The sequence below is a fragment of the Stigmatopora argus genome, chromosome 4 (assembly GCF_051989625.1).
Source record: "Stigmatopora argus isolate UIUO_Sarg chromosome 4, RoL_Sarg_1.0, whole genome shotgun sequence".
NCBI lineage: Eukaryota > Metazoa > Chordata > Actinopteri > Syngnathiformes > Syngnathidae > Stigmatopora > Stigmatopora argus.
In genome coordinates this window covers 19,534,637-19,561,044 of record NC_135390.1, presented here as the reverse complement: position 1 = coordinate 19,561,044, position 26,408 = coordinate 19,534,637, and the positions used below count along the sequence as shown (strand labels likewise).

General features: G+C 41.0%; 1 protein-coding gene across 3 annotated transcripts in view; it reads right to left on the bottom strand.

Annotated features, from left to right (window-relative positions):
• prkcg (protein kinase C, gamma) overlaps window positions 1-25,347 on the bottom strand; it is a 32,460-nt gene extending 7,113 nt beyond the window's left edge. The window contains exons 1-13 of one of the 3 annotated variants that reach the window (XM_077598602.1): window positions 24,485-25,347; window positions 19,741-19,963; window positions 15,836-15,867; window positions 15,650-15,732; window positions 13,670-13,781; window positions 12,383-12,511; window positions 12,131-12,287; window positions 9,778-9,979; window positions 7,337-7,534; window positions 3,895-4,068; window positions 1,855-1,946; window positions 1,470-1,532; window positions 1,169-1,307 (exon numbers count right to left, since the gene is read on the bottom strand). In XM_077598602.1, the coding sequence (XP_077454728.1) occupies window positions 1,169-1,307; window positions 1,470-1,532; window positions 1,855-1,946; window positions 3,895-4,068; window positions 7,337-7,534; window positions 9,778-9,979; window positions 12,131-12,287; window positions 12,383-12,511; window positions 13,670-13,781; window positions 15,650-15,732; window positions 15,836-15,867; window positions 19,741-19,958 (1,599 nt within the window). In that variant the 5' untranslated portion in view covers window positions 19,959-19,963; window positions 24,485-25,347. Of the gene's footprint in view, window positions 1-1,168; window positions 1,308-1,469; window positions 1,947-3,894; window positions 4,069-7,336; window positions 7,535-9,777; window positions 9,980-12,130; window positions 12,288-12,382; window positions 12,512-13,669; window positions 13,782-15,649; window positions 15,733-15,835; window positions 15,868-19,740; window positions 19,964-20,057; window positions 20,080-24,484 lie in introns of those variants that run through there. The other 2 variants (XM_077598604.1, XR_013300000.1) reach the window with 2 other exon arrangements.
• Between the last annotated feature and the right edge of the window lie 1,061 nt (window positions 25,348-26,408).

Here is a 26,408-nt window from a genome sequence, read left to right as displayed (position 1 = left end):
ACACCGTGACACCTTCATCGGGGTTGAGGGGTGCTGGAGTTTATCCCAGATAGCTTTGGGGGAAAGGCGGACTTCACCATAAATTGGTCGGTATTTGTCGGAACACACCAAGACAGGCAACCATTCACATTTGCAGTCACACCGCCACCAAGTGGGAATTGATCTCATGCTGCCACCATCGAAGTCAGGCGAAAGAACCACTGCACCACCGTGTGGCTTATTCTCTTATTCTCTATACAGTGGTACCTTTACATACGAGCAGCTCTACCTGCAAGATGCGCGAGATACGAGGAAAATTTCGAGCAAATAATTCGCTCTAGATACGGGAAAAATTTCGAGATGCGAGAATGCCAGGTGGCCATGACATGAGAGGCTATTTATCATTGTAGCGCACTGTCTTTTTTGCCGCATCTCTTTCGTGTATAACAAATATCTACGAGCACTGAACGATTTCTTCACACCAGTTTCTTCTACACATGGACCAGAAAACGCACAACGCGCATGCGCGGGCAAAAAGAGGGCTTTCTGGGTAATGAATATACTCATGCACACAACACCGATAGCCAATGGCACCCTTTCTCAGAATAAAACTGAATTACCCACAATCAATACATGGCTAGGCTGAGCTGTTGCATTTTTTCCTTCCTTAGCCTGTTAGCTCCCGCGATCGCTCATTCAAGACTACTTCTCATTGGCAAGTGGTCGTACATTATCCTATTGTGAGGACATTTGTGTGCATCCTTTTCGGGAATATTTTGAAGGGAATACAACAGCAAACAGCCCATCGATAGCGAACGTGAGGGTGGAGGCGTGGCAAACAGTTAACCGGCCAGGTGAATAAAGGTAAAACAAATTAAAACAAAATTAGAATTCAGTTTTGTGTAAAGTTACATTAAACGCATGTTCGAGTGTGTCTGTAGATATTAATCCAAGTTAATTTAAATTGGTTTGTTCGGTTACGAGTGCGTTGCCGTGGATACAGTTTTGGGCCAAACTAAAATTATGTAGTGGACAGGATCTGGGGACCCACGCCTTGAGTTTGACACCCGTGCTGGAAGCCAACAGCGGTAGCTAGCTGTAAATTTTGTACCTTTTACCAGTTCTGACAATAGAAATAAAGCTTAAGACTGGCGTTTACGATGGTCCAATGATCAGAGCGCGGGCCTACCTCGGGGGCGATGTAATCGGGGGTGCCGCAGAAGGTATGCGTGGTGTCCCCGTCAAGCATTCCCTCCCTGCACATGCCGAAGTCGGCGATCTTAATGTGACCCTCGCTGTCCAGCAGCACATTGTCCAGCTTCAGGTCCCTGAGGAAAACGGGATGACACGGCGCATGACTCACTTTGATAGATGCCGGCTTTAAAAGAGTGGTTGACTAAGAAAGACAAGAGCGATGTGGCTTTTGTCGGCTCGGCCGCGGAGGAAGGACCCGGCCGGGCCCCCCGAATGCGACATAAATCGGCTTTTACCTGTAGATGATCCCTTTGCTGTGGAGGAAGAAAAGGCCCACCGCTATCTCCGCGGCGTAAAACCTGCGGGGCGAGAGATCGCTTTACACCATGTAAAGGAAATAAAAGTAAATCAAACGCGGAAGGATGACAAGAAGAGGCGGAGGGGTGATGAAAGGAGGCGCAAGCCACCAGATGAAAGGAAAAAAAATAAAAAAATTGAGCAACAGGCCCGGAATTAGTTTTGGGTGATTGATCAAAGATTATTGGGCGGCGCAGATGAGGAGAGCAGATAAGTGGGAGGAAGGGAGGCGCTCTTCCCGCGGAAAACTTTTTCCACAGTCGCCGGAATAATGAACAAAGCGGCGAGATAAGTGCGAGAGCGCGTGAAGATAAGAAGACGTACGCGGCGTGAGGCTCTTTGAACTTGCCGACGATCTGAATGTGAAACATCAGGTCTCCGCCGTTGACGTATTCCATCACGTAGTACAGACGATCCTGTGGGGACAAAAAAAAAAATAGCCGAGCACGCGATTAAGAAATAATCTGTTGGAATACCCGCACGGGAACCACGTGCTTGTTGGAGAATGCCACCTAATTATTTCTTGTATTAATAAAAGTCCAATAAGTCCTGGGAGGAACATAACACAAAATGTCAGGCAGTCTTGTGAATTGAGCGGATGTTTTGTGGGCCAATCGAGACTCAGTGCGATTGCTGCGTAAGACTTGGCAAAAGTACAACCCGCTTTTCTTCTAAAGTCGACCGCAAAAGTAAATATTATCAAGAGTCTTGTAATTGTTGTTGGTTTGTAAAATGTGAGCCATTCTGAGGAAATCAGACAAAAAATAAGTAGATCAGGCTACCATACATGTTTTTTTGCAGTGGCGGGCCGTCAGGGCCTTCAAGGCCTTCTCTGCTGGCCTAAGAAATATCTGAATCATATATTATATTTTGTTCATCAATACTTATTAAATAATTCCAAATTGTCTGTTAGCTTCCTTTCATTGCTTTCCCCCCTGGTTGCACTGCTTCCAGATGTGTGTTTTCATATTGAAGCATTTAACCAATCACATTTCAGCCATTATTTGTTGCCAGGGTCAGAAATCTGCCTCAAGGCCTTCACAATCAGTTCTGCAGGCTCTGCTGCATTAAACAAGCGTCGATAAGACTGTTGCTTTAACCAATCAAATTTCGAGTTGGCAACACCACAATGCCTTGTCGCAGGCGTAGGGATACGTCATTGCCTTCTCGCAGTCGTAGGGATACGTCATCACTTTCACCAACTATGATTGGCTAGTGATTAGCCAGAGCTACCAAACTGTATCTGTAGCGAGCTGCACAAGCAAATATATTGTTGTGTTGATTTAAAGCCATTTTCAAGACGGACTATGCCAGAAATACGACAGGACAGGCTCGAATTTCATCATTAGCTTCGATGGCGATAGGAAAGAAGGAAGAAAGAAAGGAGGATGGACATTGTGTACAGTTAAAAAGGATTTTTGGTGAGTAAAATACGGCTATATTCCTAATTAATATTTCAATTGTGGGCCTGGTTCTGATATCTGAAACGCTCCAGTGTTTGTATTTAAGCTCCAGTGTTTGTATTTAATCACTAAATGTTGCTAGGAAGTGGATTTTACCCCATTTTAGTGCAATTTTTGCCATTTCACGTATGGACGTATATGGACGAATCGACGTCCATCGCTGTCTTTTTCCCGGGGAAATGATACTCTGGGCTCAGTTCAGATTTCTAAAAAGCTCCGGTATTTGTATTTAATCAATAAATGCTGTTTTCAGCTGGATTTTACCCCATTTTCGGGCAATGTTTGCGGGTACAGCATTGACATTCAACGCTGTGTTTTCCTGGGAAAATCACCCCCCTGGCCCGGTTGTAACGTCGGGAAAAGATGCAGTATTTGTATTTAATCATTAAATGCTGCTAGGAAGTGGATTTTACCCCATTTTTGTGTATTGATTTATTGATTGTTTTTTATGTGTCGCAGCTGTAGCTCCAGTAGAGGTTTTATAACCATAAAATAGTTTTTGAGGGTTGGATTGATTCGTTGAAGGCGCTATGAGAAAATGCACGGACCGCCACTGTTTTTTGGCGATGCGCGGACGAAACCAGAGTACCGCCAAAAAACCCACGCAAACATGCAAGACATGAAAAGAACATGCAAACTCCAGAGAGTCAGGACCGACCTGGGATCAAACCCTCGACCCCAGAACTGTGAGCCCAATTCGCTAACCCGCTGTCTCAATGTAAACGACCCCCATAATTAGCTCATCATCGGTATTTACTACTTAATTGTGGATAACACAATTTCAAGCATGAGAAAGACTGATTATGCTACTATGAAATTCATATTTCACACATTTTAGATGCATATTTGAACAGCAATTGGTATTTGTTAATGTGGCATTTAAATGTTTGGTTCTGAGTACCTCAGTTTGGAAGGCGCAGTAGAGCGATGTCAGAAAATGCGGTCGTGACTGGAGCGCCAGCACCCTCCTCTCCACTAGGGCGCTCTCTGTATCCTCATCTTGGAAGAGAACATCTTTCTTTAAGACCTTGACGGCAAACAGACGCTCGCTGCCGCGCTCCTCTGCCAGGAGAACCTGAGAAAGGGAATGTGGTCAGTCTGCTATGGGATATTTTTCATTTTTATATGGCGTAGAGCAAGGGTGTCAGACTCGGGTTGGTTCGCGGGCCGCTTTAACGTCAACTTGATTTCATGTGGGCCGGACCATTTTAGATTTAATATTTAGATATTTTTTTAATAAATTGATTAAAAGAGCTGGATCAAAAGAATATTCAGTTTTTATAGATTTAAAACAATGTTTATTTGAGCTTTTTAAAAAAATATATTTTTAGATTTTACAAAATTATTTTTGAACAAAAGAATAACACAGAAAAAAATGATTAAAAAAATTACAATTATTGATTTAAAAGGGGGAAAATCAGGAAATGTAATACACATCTATACTCTCCATTTGAATTTGATCCTAAAACAGAAAGTCACCACTCATGATTTACTTTCCCGGGCCACACAAAATGATGCGGCGGGCCAGATTTGGCCACCCGGGCCTCCACTTTGACACATGTGGCATACAGCCAATATTGGCAAGAGTAGTAATAATTGACAGGTGTCAAACTGCAAGCTCAGGGAACATATCTGGTCTGCCTTTGCATTTTGTGCAGCCCACAAAAGTAAATTCTTCGTTAATTCTATTGCCAAAATGTAATTTCTCTCGTTATTTATTTAGTTTTCATTCGATTTATTTAAAAAAAATCAAAATATAAAAAAAATATCAAAATATTTAAAAAAATCTAAATATAAAAAAAAAAAAAATCAAAATATTTTTACAAAATCACACTATTAAAAAAAAATATAGCCATTTTGTCCTTTTCCAATGGGATTTAAAAAACACACAAGACAATTGTTACTTAATGTAAATAAATAAAAAGATAATTCAAGAAAACCTGCCAAAATAGACTTCAACATTTTAACCAACAACCAATCATCTATCAAAATGTTTGTCAATTAGTTTAACTTCATTAGTTGTTGATGAAAAAAAAATCCAAGATTTAACAAAGATATTTCCTGTCCTTTGCTCCAACATTTAATTCACTATAAGAATAGTTTGCATTTTTTTCAAGTTTAATTAAGGATATTTACTAAAGGTAGATACATAAAAAAAACAAAAAAAGTAAGTGAATTCTAGTCACTCCTTTTATAATATTTGCAATAAAAACAAATAAAGCACCACAAGCACAGAGCTTTTATAATGGATGTCATCAGATTTATGTGTAGCTAATATTGTGGATGATGACTCAATTATCAAGTGGGCTCCTAAATATACCAAAAGGAGTATTTATAGATAAGCGCACAACAACTACAGTGCAGAACTTAGCTTCAAGGGAAAAAGCGGACTAAATTCCAAGCTTCCTTGAACATGACTCAGAATGCATTTCCCTGTAAGGCTTTATCTTCTTCCTGCGCTTTTGCACGTGCCAACCGTCGCGTGGTCACTGTGTCGTAAGTGATCCGTGTCATCCTGTCGTGCCTGGCCGACGTCCCCCTCGCCAAAAAGAAAAAATATCACGCACGTGCCGCCGCTGTTAGGCTTGCTGTGCACGGTCGCAGCGAAATCACTGAAAATATCAGTTAATTAATGCTCCCCATATTTCAAGGCGCATTGACGTCAAACTGGGGAAAATTGCGCTTGTGTTTTTTGGGAATCTGAAATTGCAAATCCGGGTTGCTCTGAATGCTAATGATGCTATCATTAGAGAAAGGGTGTCAGACTTGGGTTGGTTCGCGGGCCGCTTTAACGTCAACTTGATTTCACGTGGGCCGGACCATTTTAGATATAATATTTTGATTTTTTTTTTTAAATAAATGGATTAATAGAACTGGATTAAAAGCCCTGAATATTCAGTTTTTTATAGATCTAAAACAATGTTTATTTCAGCTTTTTATATAAATTTTTAGATTTTTCAAAATGATTTTTGAACGAAAAACACAGAAAAAATGGATTAAAAAAATATAATTATTGATTTAAAAGGGGGGAAATCGGGAAATTTAATATACATCTATACTCTTCATTTTAATTTGATCCTAAAACAGAAAGTTGGCACTCATGATTTACTTTCCCGGGCCACACAAAATGATGCGGCAGGCCAGATTTGGCCCCCGGGCCGCCACTTTCACACGTGTTCTAAAGCATCTAGGGATGTCACAAGATGCCACCAATTTCGCCTTCATTTTCGTATGTTATTTTGTGGTAAAGGAACTATGTTGAAGTGAGGGGTAACGCTTCAACTGGGCAAAAATACTAATACAAAAACTCAAATGCAACTTATTTATTTTATTTTTTCTGACCATTGATAACCTCATGTTTATTTTACGTTGCAGTTATCTGAAAAAACTGTTATGTTTTATGTTAGATTCCTATTCAGCCTGTTGTTGTCCATTTTACTATCGTTACTTCTGTTTGTTCTTGGTTTCTGATCAAATAAAATATTCCCTTTCCCAAAAAATGCAAAATACTCCAGTGCAACTTATTCTTTGTTCCTTCATTTTCACTGTGTATTCTTTAGCTGCTACGACTCCATCTTAAAAATACGATTTTAGTTTTCTACATAAGGCTTTCGCTAATGAACAATGGGGATGAAGTGTTTTACCTGTGCAATATATACCACCTCTAATAAGAAAAATCTGAATTTTCAAAGCACATCCGACGACAAGAGAATAGCAAAAGTTCTTTCTTTGTCATGTAATAGTTTTTTTCCCATTAAAAAAAGGCATTGGTCACACCGTTGCAATTTTCTAAATCCCACACATGGCGCTCCTTCTCTCTTGCCTGCTTGTTATCCCATTTCCTCTTTGCCATTTTGTCACTTGCCGCTTCACAGTAATCCCCTCCTTTCCATTCCTATCTGTGTGCCTCCCTCCCTCCTTCATCAAGTCTCCTTCCTTCCTTCCTTCCTTCCTTTTTCTCCCCCATCCATCTTACGTAAGTTGAGCTCTATTTCTTCCGTCCCCTATTAAGACTCATCTGACAGTTATGAAACAGCACAGGGGAGCGGTAGACGGACTCAAAACGCCACTTTCTTCATCACGGTTCATCTAAAGCAGGGGTGAAAAGGCGGAAAGCCCCCCCATCGCCCCCCAAACCCCCTCCCCGCAGGAAGGAGCACCTCTAGAAAGAGTGTCTATTTTTTCCAGCCAGCCAGAACTCACGATTTTTGACAGCACAAAAGACGTAGACTTGAATTAATCATTGACCACATTCCCGGGAGGGGGGGGGGGCACAATGGTGAGGAGCTTCCCTATGTTTCGGCACCAAGGTGAATCCATCCGTAGGAGATGGCACGGTTTACCTTGCCGAAACTGCCTTTGCCGAGCACCATGAGGAAGTTGAAGTCGTGGATGCCCACTCTGCTCTTGCAAGGCCCGTGGGAGCGGCTCGGCGGACTGGGGGGCACGGGGGTCAACGGCAGCGCCACGGGGAGGGGGTCGGAGAGGACGACAGGTCCCGTTTGAGGCACACAGGGCGGGGCGCCGTCTGGTTGAGGTTCCTGTGGGGGAATAGGCCATTAGACGGCGTTCAACGCGGGGAAACTTCGACCTCGAGTTCACCTCCCCGGGTTGCGATTGATGGTAGGCAGAACAAGTCTGCGCCCTGGTGGAGTAACAGCATAGCACAGCAGGGGGGGGGGGGGGGGTCGCCGTAATAAGTCAGGCATTACACCCGAGCCGACAAATTGGGTCAAAAATTGAAAATTGACGCTCTCCTGTGTCTCTATTGTGATTTTTTGATGTGACAAAGTCATCATTTTAATTTTCCTTCAAATCAGAGGATGAGAAACGGTGGCCTTTCACGAGTCTTCCCCAACCGTATTTTCAATTCATTCCATCGCTTCTAGTCCCTTCCAGTGAAAACGGATTCGACATCCATTGCCGCCAACGGCAGCCAAATACTTCACTCCTTGGTCTCCATTGACGGTGACAGACGTCAGATCCATTTTGACTGGAAGGGTTAGCAATGATCATTGGATCTTTCAACCAGCCTCCCCTGCCTATATTTGCGATGCGCAAGAAAACCGGAGTACCCAAAGAAAACCCACCCAGGCAGGGGTGGAGCATGCAAATAGGAAATTAAGCCGATGAACTCAGAACCATGAGGCAGTAGGTTTAATACTTTGTTAGAGAAGGAAGCCCATCAGCCACAAGGCGAAGTGATTTCCCATTTCTGTCAGGCTCTTTAACAAAACAAATGGCTGAGTGTTAAGACCTACCGTATGCATGCATGTACATCTATGTGTATGTACACGTGTGTATATGTATATAAACACGTACGTGTATATGTATATGTTCACGTACGTGTATATGTACACGTACGTGTATATGTATATGTTCACGTACGTGTATATGTATATGTACACGTACGTGTATATGTACACATACGCGTGCACGTACACGTACATGTACATATATATATATGTGTATATATATGTATATATATATGTGTATATATATGTATATATATATGTATATATATATGTATATATATATATGTATATATATATGTGTATATATATGTATATGTGTATATATATGTATATGTATATATATGTATATATATATTTTTTCAGCAACACGCTTATTTATTTATATATTTATTTATATATTTATTCATGTATTTATTTATTTATTAACTTACTTATTACCTATCTATTTATGTCTAAAATGCATTTCCTATTTCTGCATCCTCCCCCTCTTGCTACTGTGACAACGAAATTTCCCGAATACGGGATGAATAAAGTTATCCAATCCAATCCAATCCAATTTCACTGTCTACTCAACTCACGATTTTTTCTACCTAAATTGCATTAACGGCACTTAGACATCTTGAAGTAGAATTTGGCAAGATGATGTAACCACATTTTGCTTTTCTCAAGTCCTTTCATTTGTTGAGTTGAGAGCAAGTGTAGATTTTAGGAATCAATTAACCCCCATGGCACATATTCAGGCTGTCTATATCTCATCAAAAATATTCGACATCCGGGTATAAGCTATCCCAAATGCATCCTCACCCTCTTGCCACTGGAACAACGAAATTTCCCGAATACGGGATGAATAAAGTTATCCAATCCAATCCAATCCAATCCAATCCTGAGGAACATCTGGACACTCGTGTTTTTATTTGTTAAGATAAACCTAAGTGGCATTATGAAAATCCCTCTGTGTGAGTCATAGCAACTTGGTTTTATTGAAAGTAAATATTTGTAATGAGATAAGGGCTATGCTAAGTGGCACCGTATTAAAAGGCTAAGTGGCAGCCTCACTGTCTGCTCATTGAATTTAAATGCAATGCATTACTCATTATAATTTTTGCAAAGGGGCACTTAAGGTTTTACAATTTTACTTGTTTAAAGTAGGACAAGGGTGTCTAACTCGGGTTGGTTCGCGGGCCACATTAACGTCAACTCGATTTCATGCGGGGCCATTAAAAGCCATGAATATTCAGTTTTTATGGATCTAATACAATGTTTATTTTAGCTTTTTTTAAAAATATATTTTTAGATTTTACAAAATGATTTTTGAACTAAAAACACAGAAAAAATGGATTAAAAAATTACAATGATTGATTTAAAAGGGTGAAAATCAGGAAATGTAATATACATCTATACTCTTCATTTTAATTTGATCCCAAAACAGAAAGTCGGCACTCATGATTTACTTTCCCGGGCCACACAAAATGATGCGGCGGGCCAGATTTGGCCCCCGGGCCGCCACTTTGACACATGTGAAGTAGTACCTGCAGATCCGGGTCGGGCACAGGGATGTTGTAGTACTCTCCTTCGTCTTGGGCCAGCAGCTTGAACCAGCCGCTGATTGGACGTCGGAAGATCTCGCTGACGCCAAAGGACAGCGCGCCCATGAAATCATTGCGGGAAGTGCGGTCCCAGTCCCACACTTCCACAGATAGACGCCTGTCCCACTGGTGGCCGCGCACAGAACTGTGCAAACACATGCAAAAAATGATTTCAGTTAAGATAATATCCTTCTGTTGTGACTTTAAAAGCGGTTATCAGTAGTGGACGTCCGAACGTTTGAAGTGGGAGGGTGGCAGCGGATCAAATGGAACGTTCATCCATTCGCTGACAGTCTCCCATTTCAAAAGGATCGGATGTCCAATGAAGACAACCCGGTTTCAATTCACAGTGAAAGTTTCTGAGGTGACAGTTTATTTATTAATACATAAATATACATAGTATGCTCAGGCAGCTCAGTGGGTGAGTGGTAAACGCATCGGTCCCACAGATCTGAGATCAAGGGTTTGATCCCAGGTCAGTACCTTCCTTTGGGGAGTTTGCATGTTCTCCCCGGGCTTGCGCGGGTTTTCTCCGGGTGCTCTGGTTTCCTTCCCACATCCCCAAAACATGCAATGGTGGGCTATTTGAACACTTTAAATTACCCCTATGCAGGATTGGTTGTTTCCTTTTGCCCTGCCATTGGCTGGCCACCAATTCAGACTGTCCCCTGCCTGGTGCCCATAGTTGACTGGGATAGGCTCCGGCACCCCCACGACCCCCCGAATGAATGAATGAATAGTATGTTCAGAGGTGGAAGATTACTATGGTTTTTGGACTTCATGCCACCAATGGTGTATGCATGCATGTACATCTATGTGTATGGTACCCGGATATTTCGTCCCCGGACAGTTCGTCGAACCTTAACCACTAACCTTAACCACTATTAAAGAAGACAAAGGAAATTCACATATTCTTTATTAAAGAAAATAGAACAGCAAAAACTCGCTCGACAACACAAACACATTAATATTTGCGCGTGTGCAAGTACTAAATGGGCTCGTCTCTAAACACACTACGCACGAAACGGTTCCTCGGGGGGCACTGAGTGACTCCACTAAATGACTATTAACTGTTTGGTTTTTAATCGCGAATTGATGTGGCTACGATTCTGACTGGATGCTGATATTTCTTATGAAGTATGCCAAAAATACTGCATCTCTGACTTTGATATAGATGCACACGTTTGATTTTAAATCAAGCAATCTATTGTCCTTTCAAAGAACAAATTCTATTGACTCTATTAATAGGAGCGAATGGGCCTCTTCTTAAAATGGCCGACAAGCGACAACGTCTAGCTCCGTTGCCTCACAACGCGCATCGGAAATATAGTCTGTATACACGATAACTATGGGAATACCAAGCAAAAAAGAAGACGACGAAGAATGTGAAATTCCTCTGTCTTCTTTTTAATAAAATTTTTAATGAAGGAATCTTATTTATTGCCTTTTATTTTAAAAATGGAGCTCTCAACGTAGGAACCGTTTCGTGCGTAGTGTTTAGAGACCAGCCCATTTAGTACGCACACGCCCAAATGTTGACGTGTTTGTTTTGTCGAGCGTGTTTTTGCTGTTTTATTTTCTTTAATAAAGAATATGTGAATTTTCTTTGTCTTCTTTAATAGTGGTTAACGTTAGTGATTAAGGTTAGGCAAACTGTCTGGCGACCAAGTGTCCAGCGACGAATTGTCCGTCGACGAAGTGTCCGGTCGACGAAATCATCCGGTCACGATGTGTATGTATGTATATACGCGCTTATATATATGTATGTGTATGTATGTATATATGTATATATATACATATATACATGTGTGTATGTATGTATATACGCGCTTATATATATGTATGTGTATGTATGTATATATGTATATATGTATATATGTATATATGTATGTATATATATATATATATATATATATATATATATATATATACACACACATATACATATATATATAGTTTATATTTCAGAAACAGGCTTATTTATTTATATATTTATTCATGTATTTATTTATTTATTAACTTATTACCTATCTATCTATGTCTAAAATGCCTTTCCTATTTCTGCATTCTCACCCTCTTGCTACTGTGACAACGAAATTTCCCGAATACGGGATGAATAAAGTTATCCAATCCAATCCAATCCAATAACCTCCTCCCCAGTGTGACTTCTATTTGAACAAAAACTATTTTCTTGTCAAATTGGGTTGTTGAGGTGTTAGACCAAGAATCACAGTAACTTGCATGCCACCCTGAGAAATTCAGCACCCCCACATTACATTCGCTCAGGTGGACTCACAAAGTAAAACTCTCATCCCAAACAGGATTAAGAGTGGAGCGTATGGTCTTGGTCTTCTGTTTGCTGTGGCTTCTGGGGTCGGGAATCAATTTAAGTTTAACGTAGGGGTCTGACAGCCCATTTGGGTCCATGGGCATCAGGTTACGAGCCTCCAGCACTGCACGGGCAACGGAAACAAACAGAGCGGAGGAAGAAATCAAATGCCGTCTGAGTCATTTGCTGCTTTCATTTACCTCGGCGGACCCCCCTCACCCGTGACGTAAACGTCTTCCTTCTCGCCTCGAATCGTCAGGTGGATCCGGCCTCGCTTCTCCGTGTGGTCTTGGCCGCAAAGACTGGGAACGCTGGTCTCGCATCGTCGATGGACGTTCATGTCGCAGCCTGGAATCATGGCAAATATTCACGTCCAAGAATGACTAATAAAGGTGGTAAATATACGTTATAGATGGCACAATTAATGAAATAAATGTCATGTAATTGCCGTTTAAGAAAATGTTGTCCGTGACTTCTTTTTAAGGCTTTTAGGAGTTGATACTGAATTTATGGTGGATTCCATTGAACTATTTGGAAAAATTATTTAATCATGACTTTTTTGGTTTAAATGCATTAATTAAGAAAGGGAAATGTTTTTTACCCAAATATATTTTGGTTAAAATTTGTTTAAAATGGATTAAATTAAGGGTGCCACAATTTATCAGGTAAAGCACAACTGATTGATTGATGATTGGCCACTTTAACGTCAACTAGATTTCACGTGGGCCGGACAATTTTAGATATAATATTTAGATTTTCTTTTTATAAATGGATTAAAAGCCCTGGATATTCAGTTTTTTATAGATCTAAAACAATGTTTATTTCAGCTTTTTTTATATATATATTTTTAGATTTTACAAAATGATTTTTGAACTAAAAACACAGAAAAAATGGATTAAAAAATTACAATTATTGATTTAAAAGGGGGAACATCAGGAAATTTAATATACATCTATACTCTTCATTTTAATTTGATCCTAAACAGAAAGTCGGCACTCATGATTTACTTTCCCGGGCCGCACAAAATGATGCGGCGGGCCAGATTTGGCCCCCGGGCCGCCACTTTAACACATGTGGTTTAAACAAATCTTTTATAATTGTATTTATCTCTTTTACAAATCAGAATCAATCTCTTTTCAAATAGGTCGATATAAATCTAAAAACTGAAGATCATGAAAAAGGACATATTTTGTGATTTCTTTAGTCTTGAATAAAAGCTGTCCATAAAAATGAAATATATCCGCCAACATTTGCTTTTGCTTTGAAAAACAATGCAATTATATTGTCAGAGCCGCAGAGAAATATTTTTTGTTGAGAAACAATCACAACTATGAGATATGAACAGATTCAGTAAGCAAACTTTTGAAAATCTGATCAATACAAAACAAAACAAAAACAACAAAACGTTCCCTCCAGTGGCATTTTGCACTCCAAAAAATTCTGTCAGCAAATCTTAATACGGTGTGTTTATACAGTAGCATAGGAGTGCATTTTTGTTGTACCTACAAGCACATTTCATGCCCTGATGTATGAGGCCGTAGAGTAGCGAGCCGCAGTGGTCGCAGAAGGTCGGACTGGCGTAAGTGTGGATCTTAAACCCGTGCCGACTCCTCAGGTCCTGAAACGTAACGACAACATTGGCGTCTCCAAATAAGCCATGACGGCGAGGGCACGTGTTTACATGCATGGGACATTTGGATTGGAAAAGCTCCTTTATAAGACAGATGCTACGTGCCCCCGTGACCAGACGTTTCATCGACGGACGTTTCGTCGCCGGACGTTTCGTCGCCGGACGTTTCGTCGCCGGACAGTTCGTCGCCGGACAGTTCGTCGCCGGACAGTTCGTCGACGGACAATTCGTACGGTTAGTGGTTAGGATTAGGGTCAGGGGATTGTGACCGGACGTTTCGTCGAAAGACGTTTGGTCGACCGGACGTTTGGTCGACCGGACGTTTGGTCGACCGGACGTTTGGTCGACCGGACGTTTGGTCGACCGGACGTTTGGTCGACCGGACGTTTGGTCGACCGGACGTTTGGTCGACCGGACGTTTGGTCGACCGGACGTTTGGTCGACCGGACGTTTGGTCGCTAGGTTTGCTCGCTGTCAAATTATGACAGAGAGTTTACTGTTGATATTTTGATATTAGATATTTAGATATTAAACTCTCTCTCTCTCATGATAATTTTGAGAGCTGGTTTCAACAGTAATAACCTGGCGACCAAACGTCCGTTCTACCAAACGTCCGCTCTACCAAACGTCCGATCTACCAAACGTCCAGGGACCAAAGGTCTTTCGACGAAACGTCCGAGTACCTTAGGGGGATAGTGGTTAAGGTTAGGGTTAACCTAAGCTCAACCTCGGGAACAATTGTTTTGTTGCATAAATAATTATTATCAACCAGGTTATCTCTCTCTCTCTCAAAATTATAATCATGAGAGAGTTTTTACTTCAGATTTTTTAAAGGGACTTTGACATTAAAATAAAAGGCAATAAATAAAACGGAAATTGTCCGGCGACGAACTGTCCGTCGACGAAATGTCCAGGTACCGTTTACATGCATGGGACATTTGGATTGGAAAAGCTCCTTCATCAGACAGATGCGATGTGCCCCTGTGTGTGCGTAAAGGCATGATCAATTTATATCTCTAGCCATCAGCAACCTCATTGTTTTCACCTTTCTCCGCTGTGGTGTGTAGTTGAAAATCCGCCATTCTGCTGTGCGCGCACTTTTCACTCTGTTATCATTTCTCACTCATACACTGCAGCATCACACAGCACGCTCGCTTTGACCCTATTCATGAGGTTGTTTGCTTGCCCAGCTCAACAAAAAACGTAAGTATGAAGACAAAGTGTTACTAAAAGCATAAAAAGGCAGCGAAAATGGCAGAGTGGGTTATTTTTCTTCTGCTTAGAGAGCAAGGGTGTCAAAATCATTTCAGAGAGTTATGGTGGACATCAAATTGTCAAAAATCCTCTTTATTCAACTTTTTGATGCCAGATCATTTGGCGAAACTTTTGGACATATTTTTAATATTTTCTTTTTCCAAATATTCTTTCTTAGTTATTTTTGGTGAAACGTCCGTTCGACCAAACGTCCGGGGACCAAACGTCCGTCAACGAAACGTCCGGGTACCAATGAAAACAGTAAAAATTACTTTATGCACGTTTTATTATTCTGATATCATTATTATTTCTGTATTTGTATTACTTATCATTATATTTGTTTAAATGTATTTATTTTATTAGCAATCATTTGTCTATTTTCACCAATTTTGTCATACGCAGCTGGGTATGATGACAATTAGGATTTTGACGAGAAATTTCATTTTAGCGAAAAACACAATTTAACACTCACACACCAGGCCCCGAATAAAGACGTGGCGGGCCAAAACTAACCCCCATTCCTTGAGTTTGACACCACTATTCTAGCTTCCTAAGCTCCCTAACAGAGCGACACGTCCTGATTAATTTGCGTTAACACTCACATCGGGTCTGGGGGCCGTCACCGAGCCGGGACAGGTGAAGGTCACAAACTCGTGGCATCTTTTGTGCACCACAAAACTGCAAACTAAGAAGAAAAAAAAGCACAATACACAAAAAAAGCCAACATAAAAAAAAAACCAACAACGTAGTCTGGAAAGATGAATAGCTACATATCGATCCGTGCGTACCTTGACATTGGAATCCCTGTTTGCCGATGCCCCTGGGGGTGAGTAAGAGAGGACGGCGAGACCATTAGAGCACAATCTTCTCCGCTAATTAAAAGAACATCCGTAAGTGGGCCACAACAACCGCAATTTCCCGCCACGTCACGGGGAGACAAAGCACAGGTATGACTGAATTGCCCTGTTGGCCTTCTTCCACGCTCTCCTTAATTGAATAATTAAAGCCATTGATTGAGCAAAGAGCCCACTCAGCATCTTTGATGCGAGGAATCGAGCGCTTACGGCCAATGGAATGAAAAAAAAACAACCTAGCGTGCGCACTAGGCGAGCATCTCTTCATCACGAGATGGGAGTCATGAACGGTGAGGTTCTCGGGGGGGTCATGTTGTGTTTGCTGCATGCAGCAAGGAGGTTGTAAAGCACCCCAAGGGCCGTTCTGTTGTCGACCAGCAGAGAGCACGAGAGAACTAGCTATGACGCAGCAATTAATATCCATCGACAGTTGGACGGAATTTTAAGTGGAAATGTGTTTTGGGCCTACTGGCCGTGTCGTCCAGATATAATATTAAACACATATCTTAATATGGCGCCCTTTGACAGAAGCGAGTGGTTTTCTCCGACTCTTGGAATTGCCGTTCTGTGAAAAATGAGGGAAAGTGATTTAATGGATTTTATGGGCTGTCACAAGTTACAGTTTTCTTATTTAAATACAGTGGTGCACCGTCAGGGCCTGCACGGCCTTCTCTGCTGGCCTAAAAAATATCTGAATCACAGAGTGATGTTAATTATGTTTTGTCCATGAATACTTATTAATAATTCCAAATTTTCTATCAGCTTTCTTTCATTGCTTTCCCCCTGGTTGCGCTGCTTCCAGATAGGTGTTTTCACATTTAAGTATCTAACCAATTACATTTCAGCTATTTGTTGCCAGGGTCAGAAATGTGCCCCAAGGCCTTCACAATCAGTTCTTCAGGCTCTGCTGCATTAAACAAGCGTCGATAAGACTGTTGCTTTAACCAATCAGATTTTGAGTTGGCAACACCACAATGCCTTGTCGCAGGCATAGGGGTACCTCATCGCTTTCACCAACTATGATTGGCTAGTGATTAGCCAGAGCTACCAAACTGTATCCGGAGCTAGCTGCACAAGCAAATATATTGTTGTGTTGATTTGAAGCCATTTTAAAGACGGACTATGCCAGAAATACGACAGGACAGGCTCGACTTTCAGCATTAGCTTCGATGGCGATATAAAAGAAGGAGGAAAGAAAGGAGGATGGATATTGTGTACAGCTAAAAAGGATTTTTGGTGAGTAAAATATGGCTATATTCCTAAATAATATTTCAATTGCATGAGGTTATTATTGATGTTTTTTTTATGTGTCGCAGCTGTAGCTGCAGTAGAGGTTTTATGGCCATAAAATAGTTTTTGAGGGTTGGATTGATTCCGACAGCTGAAGGCGTCGGTAGGAAATTCACGGACTGCCACTTTTTAAATAGTAACGGCAGTGTGAAAGAAATTAAAGTGATTGCGGATAGGCAATTGAGCTAAGTGCAGTAAGGCGCGCACTTCATCACGCAACACACACATTTCTCATTTTACGACGCCCGTATCGAAAGAATAAAACTACTTGTTTCTGTATCTACAGCATGAATGAGCTACAGAGTGGCCGTCAGGAACAACAACCTCTTGGGCCGCTTCTGGCCCGCAAGCCGTACATTTGACATTTTTGAAAATCTTTTGTGTAGTAACAAAAAAAACTCCTTCAGTAGCAAGAAAGGATCTGTGATGGTGCATTTAAGAGCTGAGCCAACTAGAGGAATGTCCTAAGAACTCGCCAGAGGCTGCTGCCACTTGCCAAAGCTCGCCATATGTCGCCCAGAAAATACTTAACACACATTGCTGCAGTACGAGCCCACTCATATTTGGAAGCTACAAAAAAAAAAAAAAAAAAAAATCGCTGCTATGCCACCGTGCATTTACAGTTGTTCTAAATTGGGTATTTGCACATTCACGCTCATGTGTGGAAAATGTTGGCAGGGAAACGAACAGTACAAAAAAAAGAACCACTGTTTTTAACTTCGTTTTTGCCATGAAACCTTCACCCACTAGTCAGATTAGGGCGGGAACTAAAATCTTTTTTGGGTTGTAAAGGAATGTTGCAAAAGCTTCCCAATAGAAAAATAGTACACTTATACGTGCTATATATGTATTTTAGTGCTATGTAAATGCCAATATATTGTATATAATAGAACAACAGTACATTTTCTATCTCGATAAACCAGTGGCTTTCCGTGCATTTTCTTGTAGCGCCTTCAACGGGTAAAATCCACTTCCTAGCAGCATTTATTGATTAAATACAAATACTGGAGCTTTTCAGACATTACAACCGGGCCAGGGTCGTGATTTCCCCGGGAAAAGACAGCGATGGACATCAATGGCAAAAGGGCCAAAATTGCACTAAAATGGGGTAAAATCCACTTCCTAGCAGCATTTAGTGCTTAAATACAAACACTGGAGCTTTTCAGATCTCAGAATCGGGCCCACAATTGAAATATTATTTAGGAATATAGCCATATTTTACTCACCAAAAATCCTTTTTAACTGTACACAATATCCATCCTCCTTTCTTTTTTCCTTCTTTTCTATTGCCATCAAAGCTAATGCTGAAAGTCGAGCCTGTCCTGTCGTATTTCTGCCATAGTCCGTCTCCAAAATGGCTTTAAATCAACACAACAATATATTTGCTTGTGCAGCTTGCTACAGATACACTTTGGTAGCTCTGGCTAATCACTAGCCAATCATAGTTGGTGAAAGCGATGACGTATCCCTACACCTGCGACAAGACATTGTGGTGTTGCCAACTCGAAATCCGATTGGTTAAAGCAACAATCTTATCGACGCTTGTTTAATGCAGCAGAGTCTGCAGAACTGATGGTGAAGGCCTTGAGGCAGATTTCTGACCCTGGCAACAAATAATGGCTGAAATGTGATTGGTTAAATGCTTCAATATGAAAACACACATCTGGAAGCAGTGCAATCAGGGGGAAAAGCAATGAAAGGAAGCTAACAGACAATTTGGAATTATTTAAGAAGTATTGATGGACAAAATATAATATAGGATTCAGATATTTCTTAGGCCAGCAGAGAAGGCCTTGAAAGCCCTGACGGCCCTCCACTGAAAACTGTACAACATTCCAACTACAATACCGCAAAATAGCTTCTAGTGTCTTAAATGTGCATTAAAATTACTATGCTGTCATGACCATATCATAACATGTTTGTTCAGTCCAAAATAAATAAAATACAACTCCACATAAATTGCAACAAGTTTTTCCACTCTCTATTGTACATTTTTTATAGTGATAAAAATATTGCAATATTTTGATTTGCGGTATGTATGACTTTGTGGGGGCCCTGTGATTGGCTGGCCAATGATTCAGGGTGTCCCCTGCCTGGGGCCCGGAGTCAGCTGGGATAGGCTCCAGGACCCCCTGCGGCTCTAATGAAGATAAAGCGGTTAAGAAAATGAGATGAGATGACTTTGTGGGTGTGCTATATGTAGTAGTTACGGTAAAATTCCAGTCGCGCTACTTTAGCATTTGAAAACTTTAAAACACGCACGTGTACCTAATGAAGTGTCTCGTGGGTCTGTTTTGTGTTCTATCATGTGGGCTCCAGCGTGGAGGTGAGGTTACGTGATGGGATGGGGTCAACGTGCTGGTTGATGTGGGCTGATTCTGCAGCTTCAAGGAAAGCAAGAGGAAGTCAAAAAATAAAAATAAAATAAAATTAAAAACGTGCAGGGAAAGTCAGATGAGGCAGCCTGAGGGGGTGGTTTATGAACTACCGGGGTGGTTTCTCTCCAAGTGTGTGTTTGCGTTTTGTGTTGGCGTGCGAGTGTGAGCTACCAGATGAAGTCGGTGCAGTGACTACAGAAGGTGGGCTGCTTGAAGAAACGTGCCGTGAACTGGTGATCTTTCACTTCCACGATCCTCTTGTGTTTGAGGGCGCCCTTTCTCTGGAACACGGGAACCCTGGGCGGAGGGGAGAGGGGCAAGGGAAGAGGGGAGGTGGCTGAGGTCGGGGAGGCCAGTGCCAGGGGGGATGGGGGAACAGGGGTGGACATGGTTCCTGGAGGTATACAGAAGAGGAGAGGCCAGAGGGAAAAATGGATGATGGGGTGTCAGTGAGGACGCAATTGAATTGCACACGAGAGAAAAAAGACCTTGAATTGTGGAAAGGGGAGAAGCAGGGGGGATAAAGAGGGAGGAAGATGGAGGGGGGGGGGGGGGTCCAAGGACAGGAGAAAGGATGGGAAGCATAATGGAAACAAGAGTTGTATTGATGGCCCAAGGGATGGAGGGACAGAGGGTCAAAATCAGTAGAGAAATGAAGTAGAGGAAGGTAAAAAGACAGATTATTACACTTGGACAATATGATGAGATCGGATGGAAGATTTATAAGCTCCATTATTCTTTTACATGAATATAATGCTTCCTATCTGATTGACAGTGCCGGTTAGGTATAAAGATGTGACGATTATTGTGATTGTAGTCAGGAGTGGTAGAGAAGTGCATGGCATCATACCGAGAGCTATTTGGAAGATTTAGTAGAGGTGGAACAGAGTACAGTATCGTTACCCAGGCGTGAAATCAGCAGGAGTTTATGACCATTTTGACCTCTCAGAGTCCTCCTCCATGTGCTCTCATCAGTGCGTATCCAAAAGACCAAATGACCATATTATACATTCATTGCGTTCTGTGGAAGTTGTTAATAATATAACAAAAAAAATGCATTGATGGTACCAAGTCTGTTTATTTATTTTGATAAAATATTAGCAGCATTTATGGAATGAGAAGCTGAGTATTTGTATTGCCAAATCGTTACGACAGCACGAGAGTAACACTTTTTTTTTGTGGAGGCGGTGTGATGGTGTGGGACGGGCACGCTCGAACGTGAATGGCAAATGGGGAGTTTTCAACACTGAAATTTCCATCGCCATAGATTACAATTATTAAGTTACCGTATTTTCACGACTATAAGGCGCACTTAAGTCTTAAATTTTCTCCAAAATAGACAGGGCGCCTTATAATCCAGTGCGCTTTATATATGGACCAATACTAAAATTGTTATCACGATAAAATAAAAAAAATCAGTCGATAGGGTACACCATCCTCTACAGCTCTCACAACTACGGCAAGCAGCCCCCGACTCTACTATTTTCCCCGTAGAAAAAGTACTGCGCAGTGACTGCTGGGATATATAGTTCTTTTGTCAATACACCAAATGGATTGTGGTCTGGCGATCGGCATCAACACAGCTTTACGAAGCATGGAAGACAGCGTTGGAATAGTTACGCTAGCTACTAGCTAGCTACTATTTGCGAATGGATTGTGGCCGCCTGGACTAACGTATAAAACGCAGCGTTTTCGATGATTCATTTGGACAATTGTTCAATTCTGACACAGAAAATGAGGACTTTGATGGATTTGTGGGTGATGATGACGCGAGTACATTGTAAAATGGCTAAATAAAGTACAACCGAACTTAGTTTTGCTTCCGTTGCCTTTTTAAAAACGTGTTTTTAGCGTGTGGGTGTAGCGTGTATGTTTAAGCTGGTGTATGTTTTGCCAAGCCTGGCTGCGTCTATAAAAACGGTGCGTCCTTTGTGTGTGTAAAATACAGAAATAGCATTCGTTACTGACACTGTGGCTAAAAATACGATGCGCCGTATAGTCGTGAAAATACGGTAACCTTGCCTTACGAACGTGGAATCCTAGAATCCTGTTTCTTTTTTTTACACATTTTGTTCATCGTTTCCTTCAAAAGCATCTAACCGAAACCTGATCAATTATTAAAACAATTGATGGTCGATGAATACTTTAGAGCTGGGGTGCTCAATACGTCAATCGCCAAGGTCCTATTGGTAGATCGCCTAAAACCAAGATTTGATCCAGTGCATTAGATTCCTTCAGGCCTGAACATTGTTTCGTTTGTACCAGCACATCGCAATGTTCCCACCGCAATACTCCCACTTTTTTTGAACATGCATATCTGACTCATCTAACAATCATTAGGCTAAACATCAGGATCTGAAATGTGGTGCCGACAGGCTCGGCTAACATAAACGACCTATCACAGCTGCTTGTTAAGTCATTCCTTTGATTTTGAACTGATAAAGAGACTTGCCGCATGCATGTTTCATTTCGGCGCCCTTTGTTAGTCACGGGACTCATCTCGCTGCCCTTCCTTTAGAACTCTGTGCCGAGTGACCCACATTCATTGATTCGCTGCCATAGTCCCATTTCAAATGGATTGGACATCTACTAGTGATAAACTCCTTTCAATTTACATCAGGAAAATGAAAGTAAAACTAATTAAAACTAACATACAATTGCCTATGTGTTCTGCCACACCAAAATTCCAGTTTTACGTGGGCCTAATTTTCGGAAATCAAATATATTTAGTTGTGCTACTTACCCACAAATAAACGTTTCCTACAAATAGGGCACTTTTTCAAAGGAATATTTTTAACAGTTATGTGACAGGTATGGACAGAATGAGAGGACATAATGAAGAAGACAGAGGTTAATTTCCACACAGCGGCAAAGCTCTCTTAAGAGACTTTGAGTCGCTAAACAATTAACACAACTGTCCCACATACTGTCTGTCCAGTCTGCCAACTCTTTCTGTCCTCGCATCCCTCACATCTTCATATCTCCACCCCTCGCCCCGGTTGCCATGTCAACTGTACCTCCCGTTGCCATGTCAACAACACCAGCACCACCTGCTCCAATATTAGAGCCTGTATGCTCGCCCCTACTTCCTGCCATGCCCGTATTTAACTCATTGGTGACCATCTAAAATGACTGACAGGGGAGGTCCGGCAGCAAATATATGACCCTTCTTTCAATCAACGAATCTTTCAAAGATGGTTCTCGTCACAATTTATTCTGATTTTCCTCGACAAACAATCATATTGTATAAATTACTTGTTATTATTTTTTGTACTAATCACATATACCAAGGGTGTCAGACTTGGGTTGCTTCGCGGGCCGCATTAACGTCAACTTGGTTTCATGCGGGCTGGACCATTTTAGATATAATATTTAGATTTTTTTAATAAATGGATTAAAAGGAATGGATTAAAAGCCCTGAATATTCAGTTTTTTATAGATCTAAAACAATGTTTATTTTAGCTTTTTTAAAATACATTTTTAGATTTTACTAAATGATTTTTGAACTAAAAACCCAGAAAAAAATGATTAAAAAATGACAATTATTGATTTAAAAGGGGGAAAATCAGGGAAATTTAATATACATCTATACTCTTCATTTTAATTTGATCCTAAAACAGAAAGTCGGCACTCACGATTTACTTTCCCGGGCCGCACAAAATGATGCGGCGGGCCAGATTTGGCCCCCGGGCCGCCACTTTGACACATGTGATCTAAAATGACTGACAGGGGAGCGAATATATCACCCTTCTTTCAATCAACGAATCTATCAAAGATGGTTCTCGTCACTATTCTGATTTTCCTCGACAAACAGTCATATTGTATTAATTAGTTGTTATTCCTTTTTGTACTAATCTCCTATACAAATTATAACATATATTTTTTCAATGAATGAGGGCTAGATGGTCGCTATTGTTACTCTTGAATTTCTTTAGCAACCTATCAAGTCTTGCCGACCGTGTCGAAAAACTAAAATGAATGTAGTTTTGTAGGTAGGAAACGAATCTCTTATTTTCTGAACCGCTTTATCCTCACTAAGGTCGCGGAGGGTGCTGGAGCCCATCCCAGCTAACTTCAGGCCAGAGGCGGGTGACACCCTGAATTGGTGGCCAGCCAATTGCAGGGCACAAGGACACAAACAACCATCCACCAAATCAAATCTTGCCATCTAAGCCAACACCCACTAATTTCAGAAATTCTGGTTGTGATGTCACAACCAGAATGGGTGATCATATCCAGCTTTCTTGTGTTGTGCTAGCCAGTAAATGTCAACTGCATGCTAGCAGACCAGAGTCAAAAATGTGATCTGCTAACTGCCTTGTCTTTAGAATCCATACAACCTTTAATATTTGGCCATTTTGTTATAAATAAATTGCTAACACAAACTAGAATGAGGACCAATTCCTTCCTTGATTGATAATGTATCAACCAAATATGACAGGGGCAATTTTATTTCAGTGAATGGGGACCAGTTGGTAAAAAAACATTCTTTGAATAAATGCTCACAAGTTTCTTTCAACGAATGGGGACGCACTGGTTGGTTATTTTCCTTGGCAACATATCAATATTCTTTGCCATTTTGACACCATTTCTTTCTCTACCAACATCTCAGGTTAAAATCATTCTATCTCCCCTAGTGATGATTTGAGTCTGATTTATACCCACCCATATTTTTGAGTGATGTTGAGGCCATGCTGCTACCAATTGCTTAATAAATTGAAACTCCCTGTTTTTTTGCCGAAGTTCAATGTTGCACAATTCAGACAGACCTTGGAATTTAGATAAAATATAATACCAAAACACAAAAAACGTGTCTGGAAACGATGGAATGACGACAAGAAGACTGGTGGGTAAAATGGGACAGGGATATTACACGTTTAACAATGCAAGGACGCAAAGTATGCCGCAAAAATACCTGAAAATGGGAGTATTTTTGGAAGGAACGCTTGACGGCGGCGATCTTCCTTCGCCTGCTCGGCCTTCACTTGGTAAAAGAACCTCTATGTCGTCACCTCGAAGAGGACACAAAAATATGCTTGAAGTAGAAAGGAAATGTGGCTGAGCAAATTTAAAAAAATAAATTAAAAAAAAAGGAAAGAAGGATGGAAGCGTTCTCGACAAAAAGGCAGCGAGTGCCTGTGATTCAAGCTTTTCGAGATAGAAGTTGTAAATATCCGTTAACCCAGAAGCAGGGTGAAGAAGAGGAGGAGGAGGAGGAAGAGGAGGAGAATGAGATGAAGAGGTACTCTCTTTCCAAGATTGGTCCTGTTTTCACCAAGACTAGAAGGAAAAGATGGAGAGAGAGAGAGAGAGAGAGAGAAAGTGAGGAAGGAGGCGATTCATTTTCAAATCTGGGTTACTTCTCTCAAGAGGGAGGTGGAAAAAGGGGGACGGGTGAGGCGAAAAAGCTGCCATTTTTTGCCACTATCCACCATCCAGTATGGACCGAGTGCCAATTGCCTTCACTCCTTGTTGGAAGGGGCAGACGGAGGAAGGAAAGGAAAGGCTGAGGGGAGAGCCAGAGAGAACCGAGAGCCAGATTGGAAGAAAAGAGCAGCGAGCAGGAGTGTCGGAGACTCCCTGAAATAACTCCAGCGCGACAAAAAGACGGCTGGCTGGTAGAGCTCGACACAGATGGGCGGAGGATCAACAGGCCCGTGAAATGAGGAAGGTTGTTAAACATCTGCAATACAGCAGTTCATTAAAAAAATACTTGGATGGTTCAAGTTTGGTTAGAGATCAAATGTGGCATTGGTGCATTCATTTAGAGAACATGTGTCAAAGTGGCAGTCTGGGGGCCAGATCTGGCCCGCCGCATCATTTTGTGTGGCCCGGGAAAGTAAATCATGAGCACCGACTTTGTGTTTTAGGATCAAATTAAAATGAAGAGTATAGATGTATATTACATTTCCTGATTTTCCCCCTTTTAAATCAATAATCGTCATTTTTTAATTTTTTTCTGTGTTTTTAGTTCAGAAATCATTTTGTAAAATCTAAAAATATATATAAAAAAGCTAAAATAAACATTGTTTTAGATTGATAAAAAAACTGAATATTCAGGGCTTTTAATACAGTTCTTTTAATCCATTTATAAAAAAAAACATCTAAATATTATATCTAAAATGGTCCGGCCCAAAGGAAATGATGAGTGCCAACTTTCTGTTTTAGGATCAAATTAGAATGATAAATCAGTTTTGAGTAAAGTTACATTAAACGTATGTTTGAGTGTGTCTGTATATATCAATCCAAGTTAATTTAAATTTGTTTGTTCGGTTACGAGTGTGTTGCCGTAGAAAGTCCCCCCGCCCCATGTCCCTCTATGTACCCTCCGCGAAATCCGTCTAATTTTAGTTCTATTAAACACATTTTAGTAATATTAAACCACTAGTTATGTGTTACTTTGTTAATAGATGGCAAATTAGAAGAAATAAAACATTTTTCCCCATCAAATATCCTGTTTTTGGTGTTTTTTCAGAGGGTTGGAACAAATGAATTTGTTTTTAATTCATTTCAATGGGAAACGTTCGTTCAAGTTACGAGAAGATCGACATACGAGCTCAGTCCCGGAATGAATTAAGCTCATATGTAGAGGTACCACTGCACAAAGATTTTTTTTAATGTTTGAGTCTGAGTTCAATTCATTTTTATTCCTGTTACACCTGCCAACTGTCAATAAAAAAATCCCTGTCTGATGCCAAACGCCGGCTCGCCAACCCTAAATTGAAAACCACTGACTTATCTCCCAAATATTATATAGTATCAGATTTTGCCAAATGGTGTATTTCTCTCCACTAAGCCACCTGGTCACAATTAATTACATGTTAGGCGTGACTGTGGCT